General features: G+C 41.9%; 1 protein-coding gene and 1 long non-coding RNA gene across 6 annotated transcripts in view; one reads left to right on the top strand and one right to left on the bottom strand.

The window, feature by feature from the left end:
- The window catches only part of LOC143906040 (lachesin), a 61,481-nt gene that overhangs the window by 1,118 nt on the left and 38,739 nt on the right, over positions 1 to 21,624 (top strand). For 2 of the 5 annotated variants that reach the window (XM_077421807.1, XM_077421808.1), the window contains exon 3: positions 22 to 143. The exons of 2 other annotated variants lie outside the window; for them this stretch is intronic. Coding sequence is in view for 1 of the 3 variants with exons in the window: in XM_077421806.1 (XP_077277932.1) it covers positions 2,630 to 2,681 (52 nt within the window). In the remaining 2 variants the exon portion in view is untranslated. Of the gene's footprint in view, positions 1 to 21; positions 144 to 2,193; positions 2,682 to 21,624 lie in introns of those variants that run through there. One more of the 5 variants, XM_077421806.1, reaches the window with a different exon arrangement.
- LOC143906093 (uncharacterized) lies at positions 3,395 to 8,138 on the bottom strand. Its single transcript, XR_013259445.1, has 3 exons — positions 7,917 to 8,138; positions 3,998 to 4,180; positions 3,395 to 3,899 (listed from the first exon to the last, which is right to left on the bottom strand). It is a non-coding gene; the product is annotated as an uncharacterized LOC143906093 (long non-coding RNA).

The raw sequence follows: 21,624 nt of genomic DNA, 5'->3' as shown, positions 1-21,624 counted from the left end.
TTCTTCCTTCGTGATTTTTAGAAAAACGAAATGTCCTCGAGCACTTTCTCGGAAAAAAGAAACACGCGGACCCCTCAACCGGATTTGGTAGTTCTCGTAAAAAAGAACAAAGGCAGACGGTCCCGCGGTTCCACGCGAAACGGGTAAGTCGACTGACCGCCATCACCAACGTGCACCTTCCCGCTGCGTGACATCACTATTTTTTTGTGGTGCGTTAGTCACGCCGTTGCGTTGATAAGTCATGCTTGTACAATACGATGACAACGTGCTACACGTTAATGTATAGCTCTCGCCAAAAGAGAAACTTTTTCACCGTCGCGACGACTCGTGTCTATTTATCATAATTGATCGCTATATGTAGTATATGTGTATATATATATTTAGCGCGAGACAATCAACAATGATATATACATCGCGTTTTGCCACGATCCTCAACCATCCAGCGCTTTATTCACAAAATAGAGAGATCGAGAACGAAAGCAGTAATTTATAACAGACATGACAAAAGAAATTATTTAACGCGTTATCCTAACATATTAACGAGAATTTACAAAAACTTGGGAAAAATTTGTAGCCTAGATCTTTAATATTTGACGACGCGTAACTCTGTTTCTATAAATAAGAGCGTATGTTTTTTGAGAAGCAGATCTTGTCTTTCTTTAAAAATTAATTTTTTAATTCGTTTGCCTCCTTTAGGGAAGTGTTCTGTTGTTCTCTAAGGGAAAAAATGACGAGAAAATCAACTCTCGAAGGAAGGCTGTTTATAACCCAGTTGTTGAAAAAATATAGAAAGAAAGAGAGAGAGAGAAATTAATTTAGCAAACGCGCGCTTATTTATATAATAAAACGACGAATTCTGCGTCGTCAATTAATTAGCGAGTCTCGGTTTCACGTGCAGGTAATTATGACATTACGATCTGCTCGTTAACCGAGCGTCAAGCTGATCGTTCCTTCTGTGTTGAAATCTCGTGACTCACGTTTCCTTCTTGTAAGAGCAATCGGATCGCGATGTAAGAGAAGAATGTCGGATAGGACCTTCGGGAGGGAAAGGACACCGGACACGTCCTTCGCGCGGCATCCCGTCCAAGTGGCATCGACGTTTATTTAGATAGAAAAGCGGGAATCGAGTGCTCAACATCGTCGTCGTGTTTTACACGATAAACGCGAATGGGACGAGGAGACCGCGAGGCGGGACATCCGTCACGTACAAATCGGGTCCGATTTGGCACGCCGGCTGCGTTTACGTCGCTTATGCGTCGCAGCGGGCGACCGCGAGAAACTTTACACCTACTTACATTCATGTTTTCACAGCCAACTTTGGCATTGACGAAGACCGTGGCGGATTTATCTCGAATCGAGACGCACACGTTAGCGTTAGACGGCTACTGAAAGAAGTGATCTGTGACGAAATCTAAACGAACCGGTACGCGAATAGATCTGAGGAAAATGCACGTGGCTTTTATCGTCGGAATGAATAGAGTTGCTAAATATCTTTTGATTCCGATACGACGCGCAATTTTATCTGAGAACGGTGGATAAAATAAGAGACGGCAAAGAGTGAGAGGATACCCCCGTCTAGCTCAACATCGAGGAAATCGGAGAAAATGTGTTTTTAACGTTCCAACGTCCGTACATTTTTATGCACGAGCGTACGTACACGCGGAAACGAGTAGAGTGGAACGTGACATCGATAAGAAATCGATACAGGCGTAATTGCATTCCAGAATCGAGAGATCTTGTTAAAGATCTATTTAGCTTTATCGCGGCGTCATCTAAGATCGTGCGTGTCGCGTGTCTGCGCGATACAGAGATAAGTGATAACGGTGATAAAAATAGTGGAATTTTAAATGCGATTTTCGTCTCCGCGGCGAGCTGATATCTCGAAGTTAAACCTTGCGCGTAACATTTGTGCAACGTGCGTCGACAGGGTTTTCAGTATGTCGTCATCGGGGGAAATTTAGAATTCGCGAATGTTGAACGAATCGCGATGCGTGCGCGCACGCACACATCGACGCGTCGCGCCCAAACACGTTACACGCGCGCACGCAGTAAAAGACGCGCGCGCCCGGCGGCGCGCCGAGGTTCGCCGGGCGACTGCGCAGCCGAACCGCGCAGGTCCCCGTAAAAAGCCGGGGGGCGCGATTCCGCCGTCGCTCTACTCGCTCCTCGGATACCGCGCACCGCGCGCGTTCGCCTCGCTCGCCTCGGTCTTCAGTTTTGTATTCGGTGTCGAGCTCGATTACCGGCTCGTTCGGCTATTCGGCGGCGAGAAGGACGGTAACACGGTGACGGATACACTCGCCACTCGCCACCTCGCCACGCCGCGCCGCGCGTGCGTTCGATCTTGGTCGCGATTCGAGCCGGGCGCGCGTCCCTCTCGAGATCCATCGCTCCATCTCCTCCTCGCCCTCGCGCGCGCGTTGTCGTCGATCGCGCGATCTTCGCGTGTAGGATATCCGAGACGAGCGCGACCGCCGGCGAGGAATTCTCTCACCTTCGCGAGATTCGAGCCGACGGGAGCCGGGAGAGTGGTTTAAAGCGCATTGTGCCATTGGTTGTCGAGTGGTTTAAAGAGAACAACGAGGGAAAAGGGAGGAACGCACGAGTGGAACGACTCGACGAAGGAAAAATGCTGCCGCCGCGAATCCTCGGTCTCCTGGTGCTCCTTCTCGCCGTGCAGGGTGAGTCTTTTTTCTCGATTCTCGATTCTCGATCCCGAGTCGACTTGCTCAGTGCTCCGCGTCGTCCGATCGACGCGACGTCGACCGTAATCTTCATAAAATTGTTGAAAGCCTTCCGGAGTTTCCGATTTTTTCCTTATTATAGCGTTGCGAGTGAATTGCTTTAAACTTTAAAAGCGAGAGGATGCGAGCGTGTTGTTTTCGATCGAATTGGTAGCTCCGCGATAACGCGCTCCTCCAAACAGACGCTTTAACATTTGAAACAAAATTTATCAGGGTTTCTGATAACATTTTGTTATCTGTCTGTTATCCACCTCGAATATTTATTGTGTGACGCGTCAGGAAAATCAAACGTTTTATTTTTGAGCCCGTTATCTGAACCCTTTAAAAAACATGTGTTGATTCATATTTTTTTTCTTGCTACGTAGGTGTATACAATAAATATGGATCGCATGATTTCTACACTTAGCGTCAATTAATTTAACGTAAATTAATATTAATTTATATATTTAACATCAATTAATTGAATATATCAGTTAGAATTAATAATCCACGATAAGCGAAAGAAATAAGTGAGGAATAGAAACAGTGCGCTGGGATGGTTACAGCGTTGTCACCTTTTCTTTAACATAAATCGGAACTTTTAATTGGGGAAAAAAAAGAGGGGGGGGGTAAGTTTAATAAATAGAAACATTTACAAGTATGCATAGTATATTTTGTCTTTTCATTAGTATATGTGGCCTTTTATTCTCTAAATACTTATCCATTTTAGGGCTGGTTGTTCCAACTTGTTCATACACTGACAATGAGAAACATGTTAGTTAACTAAACATTAGTTGTTTCAACGATTATTAAGTTTCGCTAAAAAATATACAATGCATTCATGTCAACCTTTAAAATTGTTTAATCAACGATTAATTCAACTAATGTTTAGTTGCTCGTATCGGACTAAGTATTTTTTGGAATTAACAAATTTTTTTTTATTGTAAACTAAACCAATAGTTAAATCATGTATATGTTTTTGTCTTTCTTTAGTTAGTTTATCAGCAGGTTGGAGCAACCGGTCCTTAGTGACGCGTAGGAAAATACTCACTCCACAAACGCGTTAGATGGTGGAATTCTCAAAGCACAAGATAGGCACAGCAATTGATAAATCACGTAGCTTCTCCTCCTTTGCATTTTCAAAGATATTTGCCCAGTTTTGATCAATACTGATATCTTTAGCAAAAAAATTTAGCAATATTGGTTTTACATTGGGTTAAACAAGGACGAATGATGCTCACGATTAAGCGTTGTGAGCGTTACGTGGAACGCACCTATTATAGTTCCCGCTTACGTGGAAAATAATTTAAAACTTCTGCTCTCTAAAAGTCAGGACATTTAGCGTCCCGGCAGGATGACAAATATTGAAAAATCGGGATGGGTGGGTAAGAGCCGGAGTAAGAGCCCTCCCCATTGCGAAACCCTCCATTTATTATCGCGCCTCGAAGGCGTCGTTTCTGTAACGGACACACCGCGTTAGAGGCGCACGTTGCGTTATGACGATAGCGTGGAATAGATCGCGGTAACAGGAGTAATAGGCCATCGTTACGTTAGCGTGGCGAGGCGAGGGAACGGCAGAGAAAAAGCAACGGTGATCTCTCTCGCGCGTTTCATTGCTCGCCAGCAAAAATCGAAATTGTGCCTTATTGCATTGTCGATTCGAATAAAGATCGCGCGCGCTCGATCGGCTGATGGCATTCATCGACGAAATAAACTATTCTCGTGTGGAGCAAAAGCAAAAGGAGCGAGAACGTAGCTTCAAACGTTCCATTTTCCAATTAAAAAGTCTTACGCGCTATCGTACTTTCAATCTACGTTACCTGGAAGCTTTATCTCTAATTAATATATTGAAAAATGTTTTTTATTACAACGATATAAGACCGGTTTGTTTTATCGATCACGGTAATGAAAGTAGCGTCGAAATATGTAATTTTAGACCCGCTTCTTTTTCGTCTCGCGGACGCCAGAAATGCCTCGAGGCCAAAATAAAAAAAATCACGTCCTGTGAGTGTTCAGATTGAAAACAAACGCGGAATAAAAAGAGTGCCTCAACCTCTCTGCTGCATCAACAGTTGCGAGCAATAACAGCCACCATTGTATGTACGACTAATCGGCGAGCGCAGCATATAGCGCGTCGTGATCGCTGCCGCGGAAGAAGCAATTGCGTATTAAAAAAAAGCTTAATTACGCTTCCTGGTGTACCTACGCACCGGAAGACATCGCAGTCGCGCCGGGGCGAGTCGGTCGTAGAACGGTATTGATCACGCTAATTCAACTCGATTGACCAAAACCGATCGAAAGTTATAAAACAGATTAAGCAAAACAATAAAATGACGGGTGCGCACGAGCAAATCGTTTATCTTTTCTTCTTGAACAGACTTTAAAGAAATTCTTCCACTCTCTGTTTCAGAACGATTAATGTTATTAGCCTTAAACTATAGATAACAAGATAACGACGGAGAGACCACACAGAAAAATAATTTCCATTGTCAAGTCAATAACAAATTTATTGATTATAAATGTATTCTCGAATAAGGTTTATCGAAAAGATCCGGAGTCGAAAATATAATAATATATAATTTGGTGAGGGTTTTTTTAAGAATATGCAATATCCACTTCCGCACGATCATCAGGCGGCTTTTAGTTATTTCACTCGCGCCTCGTTTCCGACCCCATCGTGCAGCGATTACGTAATTCGCCATTAAAAATCAAACGGGTATTTTAGGCCGTACTTAGGGCGAGCAGCGGGCGAGGGAAAACGGGGATCCTCCCAGTTGTCGTTCAGAGAGGAAGTCTGGCAAAAAGTGCGTCCGCCGGAGAGAATTCCATTGAGAATTCTCCACGTGAGGTACCGCGAAGAAGCGTGGCCCGTCGGAGAACCGGTGGCGATGGCTGAATGGCCCGAAAATAAGATGAACGAGACCGATCGCCCGGCGGAGGTGATGGTGAGGTACGCGGGAGGATGAGGGGGAGAGATCGGCCAGGTGAACGCGTGTTTCAGGTAGGAGAGAAGGGCCAAGAAAGGCAGATGGTCGGGACGCCGAAGCGGCTCGGCCGATGGCCGGTCGATACAGCGACAAGTTCGACATTCACAGCTTTCTGACGACTGCACGCCTGCACGCTGCTCGCAGGAATGCTCCTCGCGGCCTTTTCTCTCAACGGCCGCGTATCCTATGCTTTCGTCCGTTTTATTCCTTTTTATAACAATAGAAGCGGCTTCTTTTCTTTCTTATCCCGGCGAACAGATCACCGTGCACCGCCATAGACCGCCGCGCCGACTCGTTTCGTGCGTGACTGCGATCGTGAGAAGCCTGTCCGAACTTGTAGACGAATTAGGAATTAGGAAATAACCGGAATACGTACCGCCTGCCCTTCGTTATTAATCCTTGAGCGAGCCAGCACGAAACAACAAGAAAAATAAATCACTCGTGACTATTTATTATTTTTTAATTATTTATTGATATTAAATTTACACGTGCCGAGGCTATCGCCGGATTATCGAGCAATAAACAAAAGTATGTCATGGAAATTGATTTTTTTCTATTTCTGATTTATATATTCGCATAGTATATATTCCATTCTATATATTTCCATTTCGGTTCTATTCTGGATTATTATGTTACACTTTCATTTTTTTCATTCAATTTTTTTTGCCGATAGGGTTAATTTTACATTTCCGCGTGAATATTGTCATCACGCTAAAGATTTCGCAGAGCTACGACTGTGACCGCGAACGTAATTCGCGGACAATAATGTTCGTCATCGGGACCGGTTGCACCCAAATTATCACGCTGGCGACTGCGTTGCCCCATATATCACCGCTATCAAATCATCGATTCAAATTCGAGCCAGTCCTTGACGACCCGACCGCGTCGCGTCGCTTTTATCGCTCTTTCTTTCGTTTATCATCAGTTCCGTATCACTCGTACATTGAACTCAAATGTTATCGTGCTCTTGGCGCCATTCTAACATATACATGGCACGGTCCTGCGTAAGGTTTTCTTTCACAAAGATATCGATTTCTAACCGGTCTACAAAATTCTCAAAGATTGCTGTCGTAAAAAAATAATCTTTACTGTTCTCATGATAATTTGACAAAATGGCTATATATATGGTTATAAGCTATAAGTAGGTGCAGTTAAATTTGTTTAATTGGAGTAATTGCGGTATAGCATTGTGGATATCGTAACATTTTTGAAATAAAATTAATTAACTTTTGCTCATTTTCTAATAAGCACGTAGAGATATTTCAATTACCACAATTTTGATTTTATTTAATAAATGGACGATCATAATTGCTGAACAAAATTTTATCGTCACCATTTCAACTTAATTAATTTAAATTTTTTAATTGTTAGTTATTCCACTGTCATAATTAAATCAATTAAGCTTACGCATTTTTCCTGGAAAAAAGTATTTCGAAATTTAGGTCTAATCCAGAATAGAACCGAAAAAATAGGAATATATAGAATAATAGAATATAGAAATACACTGCAGAATATAAAAATCAGAAAAAAAACAGATTTCTATGACATACTTTTGCTCGATAAACCGGCGATAGCCTCGGCGTATAAGTATTTTGTTGTCGCACTTATCAGCTCATGGAAACGATTCATTACGAGCTCTATGAAACGCGGAATGTCAAAACGGAGGCGAATTGCAAACACTTCTTGTTTGTCACGATGATTCTTTATTAGATGCCTGCTCGAAGACGATTGATCTCGTTTAACATTCGTATAATCTCCCGCGTATAGCCTTGGTTCCTCTCGCAAATAAACCGAACGCTAATAAATTTAATGCCGAGAAGACCTTTTAGCGGGTCCGACCTATTAAAATTCTCGGACGACAGCTGAACGGGAAGCCGATGGTTCCTTTAAGTCTCGGTCACAAAATCGCTCGCAAAATGTTCGCCCGGTCGCAACTAACGCAACGTGTGCTTCATACTATTGCGAGGAAAAACTACCTACTGTAAAAATATCCATATCTAATCGTACGCTTGTGAATCACAGACTAAGAAATGACCTACTGCTTTAATTATAATTACGCATTCAAATCAAGCTTTTCTCTACATTCGTTTATAATTTTTACAAAGCCACACTCCGTTGAACTGAAAAAGTTGATAATTTTCCAGACATATTTATCGAGCGGAGCGATGCTGGTTCCGTTAAGAAAATATGATGGAATTGTACATACGTAAGAGACGGATGAAAAGATCTTGGTAAATTTACTCTCTTTCTTTAGCGAGTGAATTGCGCAAACCGCGGAAATGTTATTCACTTCTCCTTGCGCTGTTTCGTCGATCGAACAGTGAAACGTGTGAATGCTGCTTGCACAAAGTCACGTCACGACTGCCTTATTTCTCTCTTACTACTCCTCCTTTTTTCCCTCTCTCTCTCTCTCTTTCTCTCTCTTTCTCTCTCTCGACGCGGGAAATACAGACAAAATGCCTGCGAAAAAAAGATATTTACATGGCTGCCGCCGCGCCGCGCATCGAGGCCGAGGCTTGATGTCTCTCACTCGCAGCTGTGCAAATCGCTACCATAGAAATCCGCATGTAAATGAGACATATCATGAAAAACAAAAGGGTGAGAGAGGGAAACCGCCGTCCTCGTCACGATGATTTTGTGCGATCTCGTTTTCTCATCACGCCGGCCGGCGAGAAATCACAGGCCACGAACGCGGGCTCGGCCTAAATACGAAACGGGAACGCTACAATCGTGTCTCCCTCGTTCTCCGCGGTTTTGCTCGGAATAAACGAGAGTTGGACCGTGTTTCGATTCTGAGGCTCGCACATTCGGCAGCGCGAGAGTAGTATGGAACGCGAAAGCGTGAAACAGATGTTACGAACCAACAGATCGTCTTAATCATTCTGAGTATCTCTAGAGAATATTTTTCTTCATTTCTTCTTCACTAAAATGTTGATAAATATAATAATAATAATAATAATGCGAGACTATTATTTAATATGTATTTAGAACACAATTAAATTTTTGTAGAAATCGCTATCCTAAGTTCGAAATGGTTTATCTTTAACAAAGCTTGAATAAATAATTTTTTATAGCGTCGACCGTAGGTATCTCGAGTCTTATGATTCACGCCGAGACGATTTTCTCATCAAATATTCAGCACTTATTCCACAAGATCGATTTTTACACAGAAAAAAAATATACGCCGAGTGTAAAGATCAAAACACGAATCAGCAGGCGTCGATGGCGCTAAACAGCGCGAAACTCGATACCATTATAAATATTTCATAGAATCATGATTATGTAACGTAGAAGGTTTCATAATAACGCGCTATCGGTCGCGCTTGTGTGAGAAGTCAAAGGCGACGTCGCGGAAAAATTATTCCTCAAAAACGTTTCGACACAGGACGTCCTTCGTAACGAGCTTCGGTAGCTTGGTGACCAGTGACCACGGCATTAATCGCGGATTAATTGCGCGCTAATTTTACCAGTAAACATCGGCATACTTGAAAGCTTGCCAGATACTCGGATGGCTCCCGTGCGATAAGGATTCTTATGTAAATACGTTAAAGCGGCTTTATCGCGCTCCCACACCGACGAGCGGAAAAAATGCCAAGTGCCTCACATTCAAGTCGTGGAGAAACGAAGGATTGAACGCGACGATGTAACAAAACGCTCGTTATGCAACGCGAAAGAAACGTTCTTGCTCGCTTGAGCAACTATAATTCGAAGACCGATAATCGCATTCCCTGTGGATTTTCCTACGCATTACCGAGTTGAGCAAGCCGCGTGCGCGAAACGTTATTATCGCGTTGGCATTACAACTAATACTTGGATCATTAATTAATGTGCGTTAAGCGAGATATTAAATTGACGTTTTTTAAAAGTGAACGTCGCGATCATTAATTTTTCATGCTCGGAGTACTTGTCATTTCTGTATCTCTTTTTTATAATGAATGACGTAATTCGCTAGAGGCGATGAGAGACGAAGATCCTATCTATGAAACTCTCGTATTTTTCTACGAAATGAAGAAGCAGATTCATCAATGAATATATTGCTATTTATAAATTTGCAAATGAGGATTGATTACGAAATTGATTGCGAGATCATCAAAGAAACGGGATTTATTTACTGTTCCTCTTCGTAAATATGGGAATATGAGATATTTATAGCACGGTTACACGGCGAAATATAGGCTCCATCCATCCATCCAGAGAGAGAGAGAGAGAGAGAGAGAGAGAGAGAGAGAGAGAGAGAGAGAGAGAGAGAGAAACTCAAAGTTAAAGGCCAGCTGTCCTCTACGCTGACTAGACTGACAAACTTATGGACGGTAACAATCCGGCTGGCTCAAGTATCGCATTTCCTCACGAGTGGGATTCAGGTATATGGCGATTAATGCATTTCTCCAGGGAAACTCCAACAGGGAAAGCGGAAGAGAGGAGGATGACTAAGGGTACATACGGACAGAAACGCTTTTTCTCATGCGGGTTGGCCTCCCGTACAGCGGTCTCTCCCTCCTCTCCGCCCTATCGAGCTCAATTACTTAATTAACGGGCTAAACTTCAACATGTGACGTAATCTTTGATAAACATATTTGTGCGCGACGCCGACACGTGCCATGCATTTTCGCGAAGAAAACCGCGCGCGAGGCGAGCCCATCGGAAGAAAACTGCAAATATAAATATATAATGAACTGTGTGCGTAAGGCACGAAGTATAAATTATCGCATCCAATAATTATTCCGCGATTAGATAAAAATGCATGCAGTTTTAAACACACTGTACACATCTCCTAAAATAGAATTTTTTCAAATATATACGGCTGTGTGTTACACAAGACGAATAATCATCACATTTCTAAAAAATTCGTTTACATTCACAAATTGAAGTTTAATTCGAGCTGTCGTTAAATGCCAAGGATAGTCGAGAGAAATGTCGCTTTAAAATTTTATCGATGTGACGTCAAAATAATGCATCCAGAGTTACCAACTTTTCTTTAACAGAAATCGGGATTTTTAATTGGGGGGAGATAAGGGGGGATAAGTTTAATAAATAGAAACATATTTACAATTATGCATAGTATATTTTATCTTTTCATTAGTATGGCCTTTTATTCTAATACTTATCCATTTTAGGGCCGGTTGTTCCAACTTGTTCATACACTGAGAAACATGTTAGTTAGTTAACTAAACATTAGTTGTTTCAACAATTATTAAGTTACACTAAAAGAAGGTATAATGCATTAAGGCTCTTTCTTTTCGTGGAGTTTATTCGTATTTATAAATCTGATTCGTAAATCAGTATCTATTTATGCGTGTCGAAGGTTGCGGGCAATAACGGTTCTTTCTTTCGCAACGAGGCAGCTGGTTTTTTGAAATGTTGAACCACGGGAAAAAGAGGAAAAGCCGGTTGCACAAGATAAAACGCGTACGATACGCGAACACGCGTTGCGCAACCAGATAGGCAACTACAAGGATCCTCGTCGTTTCTCCTTGAATCAGTCGTTACTCTCCTTCCGCCGCGTCACCGATCCGTGGAGAAATTTAAGGGTCAATATAAATGAGCTTCGATAGCTACGACAAGACAACGGCACGGTTAAGCTCCGTGTTGCTTGTCGACGCCTATGAACGCGAGAGAATTTGTTGAACAGCGTGACTCCATTCCTGGCATACATTGTCATCAATTTATCGTTTCATTCTTATATATGAACACAGCTAGAAAATTTGTGTTAAACATAACATGATATGGATGTGTTAAATAGTAACACCGCGGTACTATGTTAATATTTCAACAGAAAGATATCTGTTGATAAACTAATAATTAAATTATATGTCTATTTTTGTCTAATTTGAAGGAAAGACAAAAATATATACACGATTTAACTATTAGTTTAATTTACACTGAGAAAAAAATGACTGTCAGGAAAATTATCGAAATCCGGATATGTATGTACATACAGGTAATACGGAAACTAGATAACAACATCGCGTGTGTCATAGTTTGAAAGATGTGTGTGAATAGATATGACTGGGCTTGAAAGTAATTGCTTCCTGGGAGTCTGTAAAATAAAAATCGAGAATTATTTACTCATTAAACGGGTAATCTGAAATCTCGCTCGTTACAAATTGTCGAAAAAGGACCTCTTTTTGTTGCGTCGGCGTATAACGCCGGACATCCCGCGCCGGAGCTTCCGACTCGGTTGCGTTCGGGTGGTTTCTGTGACGATGGTGCGTGCCGACCACCGTGCACGCCCACAATAATTTTGATTTCTGGCCGATTCGAGTCCATTAATATACCGCCCACCAGACCCGACCCCCTTCGGGTCTTCGAGACTTATCTAGATGGTTTCTGGGGGTATTTTTAGTCGTGTAACACGCCGTTGATGTGCGTGCCACGTTAAACCATCGATCGACGTGCGCGCGTTTTACGCATGCTAGGCATATGTGCGTGACGATCTCTTTCTTGTCCTCTTCCCTTCTTCAATTCTATCTTTCTTCCGAGGCAGTGGACATGTGTGTGCACTACGGCGAACATAATATCTTATAAATAGGGATTGGCTAACGGCTAATGCGAAAGGGTGATGCAGGTTTTATTTCGGGTACGCTTTCCGGTCACCGCATCCAATATAGAGAATACTCCGTCTGCGGTCTGGTCTGGTTTGCTTTCTACGAGACGGAAATTGTGTCGAAATCGTCCCTCGATCGACGAACGCTCTCCCGCTTTCCCGGTCTCTGTTCCTACACGCTTTTTAACTCGCACAAACATCTCGAACGAATACTCCGGCGTTTATATACATATGTTTCGTATAGATGCGAGACACTTGAAGATTATCATAAATCATGGTTTTATGTTTGAGATACACGTGAGCATAATTTGTTGGATTTATATACCGTTATTAAGACAGCTGTAAATTACGTTCGATTACCCACATACGATTATGTTTAAAACTTATTTATAGAGCGTACGAGTTACATTTGAGATCCCGAAATACTAGTTACGCGATTTTCTCGCGAGCCGGAAGATATTTTCGGCAGGGCGATATACAATTGCGCGTGTCAGTTTTCAGTAATTCGATCCTTGTTAGTGTTCGCATTCGTGCGAGAAATTTTCGAGGGCGTCTGGATTTCTGAATTTTTCGGAATTTCTCGTAGATCCCGCGTTTTTCTTTTGTTAAGGGACTCGATAGTGCGATGATTCCATAAATTATATCCTTCCGTGAACTCCTTGACAGCGGATAACGAGTCGCCCGATAATGAGCACGCAACCCACGCAACGTTTCGAGCCGTGAATAGTGGCATGGTACCGTTACCATTCGAACAGACGAAACCTTTACGGTCGTGATAGCGCAATAGAATGATTCGATAATCGATCATCCGGTCGCGCGTTTCCGGTACTACGAGAGGCACTGTATACATCCAATTTTTTTCACTCGCGTCGCAACGCAATTTCGTACGAACGAAAGAACGAAAGTGCGAGGATCTCTGACAGCAGCAGAATCGCAATTTGATCCAACGTCAAAATTGGCTACAGTGTTTCGCGTAACGAAACAGCAACTTATTCATTTGTACGTTAGTTATATTTTATGCGAGAAATTTTAATTAGGCGTTTTAAATTTTCTCCCGTTTCCGCCCGAAGCTTGAAAAAAATCGTTAGAGTAAGATGATATTGAAGCAAGAGATATTTGTGATACGTGAATATAAATGAATATAAATTAAGATTACATTAAAGAAATAGTTGTATTTATAGAATATTATAAGTATTATTATGCACGAATGTAATTTAACCCTAGAACACCACACTGTGTTTAGCACCTCTAATATTGGGTGTAGTCATACGTCTACTAAACGGTAGATGAGGCTGCAAAGCATGGAATCGTAGAAATAGAACAAAAGTTAATTTATCTTATTACTTCGATTCTTTAACTTTCACTTTATTGTAAAAAGCGGGCATTTTTAAAACATACATGGGTGTGTGGTGTTCTAGGGTTAATATGCCTGCACTTAGACGTAAATGTTATGAGTTTCAATAATGCGATTAGCGGGATGATAACGCAAAACGACAAACAAATAATTTCTAAATGATGAACCGACGTATGCATTGACAAAAGTATGAACAACAGCATTAATTTTTTACGGTATGAAGAAAAATATTAAAATATCCGAGAAATAGATACACATAAAAAGTTTCTTTTAGACGGAAGTAATAATAAGAGTAAATTCATGCACTTACATTAGATTAAAAATGCAGAATTTTAACTACCATTTACTTGTTTTAAAGAGATTTTGAAGGCCTTTTTTCAAAAGCGGGCTGGATCAATTTATCCCTTTCTCCATGACAAAGATTCAATTGAAGCAGATCGCTCCCCAACAGAGGGTTGACCCTGACATATTCAAGATATTGGATCTGTACATTCGACAAGAATGGGCCATCGGGTCGATATTGTCAACGATCGCGCGCTCGAGGTGACGGCATATTATAATTATACGCTTCGCATCTCAGCGGGACAATCGTTACGGGCGTTTGTTATACGCGTCGCGTGGAGAATAGGCCATGCTCGTGGGGCCCCGATTCGTGGCACGTAAAAGCTGGAAACGAAGTGGAGGGAATGAGAGAGAAGAAAAGACGACGCGGCGAGCGCGGCGACGAGGTGAAAGAGGGCACGTCGTTGTTCCGCGGCCAGAGGACGGAATGCCAGTCACCGACGAAGCCGTCAGACTACTAATGATACACCCCTCGCCCTTTCTCTCCTCATCGCTGCTCCTCGAGTCTCATCGAGCATTCAAATCCCGCATTTTCGTTCTAATTACACCGAGCGCGTAAGCAGATAACGCGCACCGCTGATTCGACGCTGACGGCTGAGCTTCAGTCTACGTCGTCTACGATTTGCGTCGAAATGCTCGAGAATTTCTCAGAGCGTGACGGACTAGTTCCAAGTTTTTAACGACATACCGGCTCGTGGGCCGTAACTAATACGAATAGTACGATATTACCTGCGAACTGTTTACTCGAGACGTTTATTGGAATATTCATTACGATAGAATCGAGAAACGTATAGCTTCGAAATGATATTTCTCTGAAACGTTGAGGAGATTATTAATCTGAAAGGCGAATAAACTTAATTTTTTTAAACTGTACAAAATTAAATTTAAAATTAATATATAAAATTAAGGTTTAATTTTTGCACCTAATTAAGAAAGATTAGATCTTTTCCTTTAAATATAAAGTTTATTTTCACCATGTCAGAATTAATTTTCTCAAGTTTTTGACAGATTGGCAAATGGTTAGAGACAGCGTATTAAACACCTTCGGTTAACACTTTGAGTCGAAGTTCGCTAGAGACGAAGGAGGAAGTTCTTTTTACACGCATGACGTCCGTAGACTTCTTCGAACGTAACGGATCCATTGAAAGTTTAAAGACGTGAGGTTGAATCACGATGACCCGTAGGGGCTTTCGAGAAGTCGCATGTTCTCGGCGGCAAGGCGCAATAACGAATCACCGCCGATTATTATTAGCGTTTCACTTTCCACCCCGCGATTGTTGCATCAGAAATTCCTAACAAACGAGTTATCGCGCCGAGCACGCACTGCAATTTGAATCAATTTCCCTCTACACCGCAATATTTGCACTATTCGCGTGAATCGATTTATAACAGTAAAATTGATTAGAGACTAGAGACTGATACATGCAATACGCTCCGTGAGCTATCCGTAACGTATCAGTAATATCGCGGAATTATTTGTTCGACCCGAACGACCTCGTTTCGAGTTTTACAGGATAATGTTTGTAATTTTATATCGCAACGCGTAATATCAGATAGCGTTAACGGTGTCGTCAAAAACTATTTCCTTTTACGCGAACGATCAACGTGACGCATGTTTCGATGTTAAGAAATTGTTTGTCAGATTGCACTTCTATCGCATTAATCGCAAATTTTAAGCATTTTAGCAAATATTGTTGTTAGAGCTGAGAATACTTTACACGGCAAAGTTTTTCCATCATTTTTGAAAAGATACGTTAAAATTTCTTTTAACAATGTATAAATATTGATCGTCTGATCGAACTGATTAATATTTACTGATATAAATTTTATACTTACGTAAAGCTTAAGAGAATAATTGCATGTAACAAAAATAGATCATCATGGGGATAACTGGTTAAATTCGTTACTGGTTTATTGTCAAGTCATTTCCGATACATGTCGCTTTCGATACAGTCCGAGCGAGTGATTTGCGTGGAGGTCAAGTCGTGGCCGATAAAGCGAGGTTCGACACTCATTCGGAAGTTCGCGATGTCGAGCACGGACGCAGCCTAGTTTCCCTGAATGCGCTCGATTCATTGAGGGTTTAACGACACGAGATTGCGCGGGCTGTTATCAGGGCGTGTAGTAATACACGATAATTAACATACGCGCGATGTACCACCACCAACGTGTTTTTATATTTGCCGAGGAGAACATCCGCGCACCCACCGCGCCCGTCCGGGAGATAAAGCACAAGCGACTCCCTGTTTAAGTGGTCCGCGCGTTACGAGTACCTAAGAATACGCCGGCGGTGTCGTAACAATGAGATGAATTGACGCGGACGAAGTAATCAGCCGGGATTTCAGATTTCTCGTGTTGAACGAGGAGATATCAATAAGTAATAGCAGTGATATAATGAAACAAAGATTTTGAGTAATCTTGTTACGTTTGAGATATGAAATTCATTATCAAACTTAGTTAATTTCACTAAAACTTTCAATATTCTGACAGTCCAGAAATATTATGTTAATACGTACCTCAAATGACATCTGCTCTACAACATTTGGCGCGTTGATTGCATCTACGCTTTTTTCGAGGCACGTTAAATCGAGATAGTTACGGCGAGACAGATATCCCTAAAATATATTCAGAACCCTATATGTATTCGAGGCGTCAAAAGTATCCGCCTTTTCAAAGCCGGTACGTGCAACTCACGTATGCGGCACATTCATTCGGAGTTTAACGACACGCGTTCGAATCGTCTTGCTATCGTGTAGGTGCGGTAACGTACTCCGTCATCACCGCAGAGTTGTGCCATTCGCGGAACAGACACAACGATCTCGCGGTTGAGGGCTTTTGCCGATAATAACGCGAGAGAACCGGCGCTATATAGCGATATGTGTAAGATCTATTAATTCACCCAGCAGCGGACAGGGAACTCTACGAATAGACTCACACCGATATCGCATACCGTACGTGTATTGTTTTGACAATCTTTGGGATTGGATGTGTACTGGAGAAAACAATTACTCATTATGTCTGGCCCCGTTAAGAGAAATCGAGCAGGGGCATTATCGCGTAAGGTGAAGATCGATGGCGGAAAGACAATTATAATTAATCGGGATGTCTTCGACGTCTCGGGCTCTCGTTACAATCATCTACGCATTGCACATATGTATGTATATATGTGAGACTGATATAGATGAGAATAAATATAGGCATAGTCTAATACGGTTAACGGATAAAATTATCTTACGACGGCGAGCGAGCGAGTGAGCAACGCTCGTTATCGTTACGTTATTTTCGTATTGCAATCTAGCGAATATAACTTAATTAGAGATAGGTACCTACGGAGTACATATTTTATGGCAAATCTGATCCGTTGCTAGTCCGCGAAAAAGAAAGATTTACCAACAACATTCAATTATAACCATTATAGATAAACGAGGGATTAAGATTTTGCCATCGTCGTCGCTTCTCTTTAATCATAGTTCAATTAACTTTTCCTGATAATTTTAGTTCCACTCTGTTGAGAATCAATTAAGCTGAGGTTAAAGTTAACCGACGTTGGCGAAACCAGCTCCAAGTAATATTTACGGCGCGTAACTATGTAGGCTATTAAGAACGGTGCAGAGATCGGCTTCGCGCGAAGATAGAATTCGATTAGAATCGTTTTAAATTATACGAAGTCATCGACTGCTCGCGCGTCGACAGAGTTAATTACTGCGCGGAAATCATCGAGTTCGAAACTATAAACTATTCTTGCGTCGTCAGTATATATGTTCATCTTTCGTGTCCTTGGCATTAACGTTGCACTCGGATGGCCTTGTAATACCCCTGAGACGATGCATGCATTCGCATGCATATTGAGGAGAGTATCACTTCAGCCGCAATAAATTCACCGATCAGAGCAGATCGATAGAGTTTGCGTGGTATCGGATTAATTAAGCGAAATAGTATCAATTTGATATTGTTCGTAGGCGATCGTCTATGCACGAGCATCAGAAAGGATATTGAAAATAACTTGTATTTTGCAACGCGATCTTGTAATTTGTTTGTGTTACAAAACTAAACGATTGATAATTAAATTTTCTCATATGCTAATACAATAGATATTTTTAGCTATTTACGATAGGTAATATCCTGAGCATCTATCGAGAGTCGTGTGAGCATCTCGCTGACGAACACTCATTACTCTCAGGAAATTAGAAAGTCATGTGGCGGCCCATCGTATACGGTCTGTTGTGTTTAATTAGCACCCGATGCTCGACAGCGAGTTCCCGGTTTCCACAAAAACTCCCCGTCAATGCAACGATGATTATCAGTAGTCTAGTCCGGTCTGGTCTCGGTATACCGATTAGAAGGATTCGTCATCTACCACTGGGTCAGTACGTCTGCGATGACCAAGTAATTCGCGTTTGCGTACATTACACATCCGTTTGTGTAAATTTGCTTTATTTTCAATACACGCAAACGTATCTTCTCCGTAAAAGGTCCGTCTGCCCAAGGTTCGTGTAATCACCGATTAAAGGTACAAGCGGGTAGAATCCTTCGATTAACGAGTTCGACCTTCGTCTGGGGTATCACTTCGCACCTTCGGGCGTCGCTTGACAACGCGATTACTGTAAAGGATAGCAATTTTCGTTATCCGCCGCGTGAGACTGGTCGCAAATCGGCGAGCGCGGACCTTGAGCTGATTCGCGCGAACTAAACGGCCTAGTTTTCCCAGTGGGCATGGCCATGCGGGCGCATATTCGTTCCATACGTGTAGCTCAAAATTGAGACTCGAGATAATGTTACGTGTATTATCATCGCGCTATATGCTTTCCGTCGCTTACCTGACACCCTCCGGATTTTGATGGACGTGTTATATCAACGCGGTTACTGTTATAATGAAGTGGGAGATACTGAACGCATCCCTTATCATCGCGACTATCGTCAATAGATACTATTACTAGCATCGATGCACATGCTAGTAATCGTTTGAAATGCGAATCTTTTCTGTAATATATGCCATGTATGTCATTCCGACATAAATATTTTGAGAATGATCAATATCGCGATATTGATTGTAATAAACGTTTCTGTCAATAGTTTCTCATTTTGATTCGCGATTTCCGGTATTAAAGTCTAAAATAGACGATGAGAATTAAGACGGACGTAGGTGGACCCTTTAGGTTTAGAATTCGGCTCCGCGCATAGTTTAGTCGATAGGTCAAGTGCTAGAGGCATACGCGCAATTGAGAACCGCGCAGTCTTCTTTCATCTTGCCGTCCCGTCTATACTCGTGGCCGCCAGACTTTCTCGATTAGAGGAGCATCTCCGCCGCTGCTGGCACGTGAATACGAGCGGCCACGGCTCCGAGCATCTCCCAAGCTTCGAGAACCGTTATTAGGCGGAACGTCGCAACGAGGAGGTGGTCTTTTTACTTCGTTGCCTCGAGTATCTGCCGCGACCCTCGACTCGTTCACCTATATAGGGACGACACGCCTGACAAATAGGTACCTTAGGGCTTAGTGTGCTCAAGAAGAAGTCAAAGGAGATCTTTTGTATTAGTTTTGTCGTCGACCCTGCTACGACGGTCTTTAATGATGCCGCAAGGTGTTTAAGGAAAGATTACAGCTACTGGGGATTGTGTTTGAGAAAAGCAGCGGTCACACTTTGATGTCGCAACATTAATATGATAATCGAAGATTACAATTTTTTTAGCGACAGATATTCCGCAAGATAGAATAGCCGCTCAGTTTTAAATACATTTCGCTTTAAAAGAAAATTTCAATTTGGACGACCTCCGTCTCTGGGATACTAAAATACATGATTTTTAATGTCTTAATTTTCTTTATTTAGGACAATGGTGGAATAAGAAATTATAATTTCGTAAACCGCAATTTCTATGATTACAAAAGCTATACGCTAAATGTGAGAAACTCTCATGGCAGTCATGACTGGTGATCTATGCGATCGTTAAAATCGTCGCGGATTATTACCGCTTATTCGTTCAAGGGAAGCCGAGGAAGTTGAGAAAACAGGAGACATGTTAATTCCAGTTATGGCAGCGACCTTCGAAATATAAGTAGAAACGGATATATTACTTCCCGCGGGGTCAGTCGCGGGGTCAAATATGCTAATTGCATATGGCACGTTCGAGTAATGAACGATCGAAAGGTGTGTGGCACACGGTATTCGCCGGATCTTTCACCGCTATTAGGGGTCAGTCACATAGACGTTTTATCGTCGTGACGAAACTTAGAATGTCGTTACGCGTACCGACATTCTCTAATTTCGGTTGCGCATAATGATACCGGTAAATCACGAGCGACATTGATCGCCTTTAATAGCGCGCTGATTATGCAAAATGACTTTGCGATGCTTCCTGCTTTTTTACGCTTCGAACGCTATTATAGCTATTCCTTGCGTTTTGCACCGCTGTTAAACGTAGGTTTTATGACAATCGGTGCAACAATTATTTTTACTATCAATTTAAAGTACCGTTACTTAAAACACAGTTTGTGAAATAAAAAGATTATGTATATCAGTTAAATTACACCTATTATCTATTGCATATAATCATGCTGTTTAAGAGCTTTTAAGATACCACTGGCCCCACGTGGATTTGATAAAAAGTTATTTTTTCAAGTTTGCACATGTATCTCATTTTTATTTATAGAAATATTAAAATAGAGAATTTTTAAAAGTGGCGAAATAAATTTAGTTAAATGTTATTTATTTGTAGAAATATTAAAATAAGACAAATCTGTTTTTCTCTCTCTCTCTCTCTCTCTCTCTCTCTCTCTCTCTCTCTCTCTCTCTCTCTCTCTCTCTCTCTCGTGAAGCGGGTCTCGCAGATGGTGGATAAGTGACGTCACCCGTAAACTTGACGAGCAGGCGTTTTGTTAGGGAGAGAACGTTATTTCCACCGCGGACCGTGCTGTAGTTGGAATAACTTGCCGAGAAAATTTACCGTTTCCGCTTTATAACCACCATATCGGTCCGTCGCCGTCACCACCATAACTCGACACTACCCCATTCCCAGAATATGTAGGTCGATCGCGGCACATTGTCCACGAGAACTAATACGAAACGCTTCGCTTCACTTCCGGCGTCCCGTTCCGGCCCGCGTCTCGTAAGCGCGATCACGTAACGCCCGTAACGGTGCGTTATAATAATAATAAAAAAAGAAAGAAAAGGCGCGTTAAATCGTCAATGCTATCGCAATGCGAATCAGGTACCTTCATGGTTAGCTAGATAATAAAATTATCTAGCTAACCCGCGATTGTTCCCGCAATTATCTGATATAGGTCGCGCTTTCGTTAACCTGTTGTCGAGTTGAATAATAAATATTCATCTTTGATTATTTTAACTGTCGCGAGGATTCGTATCTTCTCGATTGTTACTACGGATATCGTGTCGATAAACGTAAAGAGTTTTGCGGTGAAACTTCAGGAGACAGTGAGAGATAAAATCGATTTTTCGTTTAGCTACTATTTCTAATTGCGTTTGCAATTATATTCACTTTAATTAAGACACTCCGGCAAAAAAGCTATGCTTTTGATTAATTGCGAACGCCGTTTCATTTATCCACGTTGAGATCTCCCGCGGGTATGGAAATTTCAATTAATATCCCTCGCAAATGCCGCGAGACGAGCGCGTGTGCGCATCACCGTCGTATTTAATAAGAACAAACGGACCTCTCTC

The sequence above is a fragment of the Temnothorax americanus genome, unplaced genomic scaffold (assembly GCF_048541705.1).
Source record: "Temnothorax americanus isolate GAGA-0224 unplaced genomic scaffold, ASM4854170v1 Scaffold7, whole genome shotgun sequence".
In the NCBI taxonomy this organism is placed as follows: domain Eukaryota; kingdom Metazoa; phylum Arthropoda; class Insecta; order Hymenoptera; family Formicidae; genus Temnothorax; species Temnothorax americanus.
Note: the sequence above shows the minus strand (reverse complement) of the source record. Positions and strands in the feature narration are given on the sequence as shown.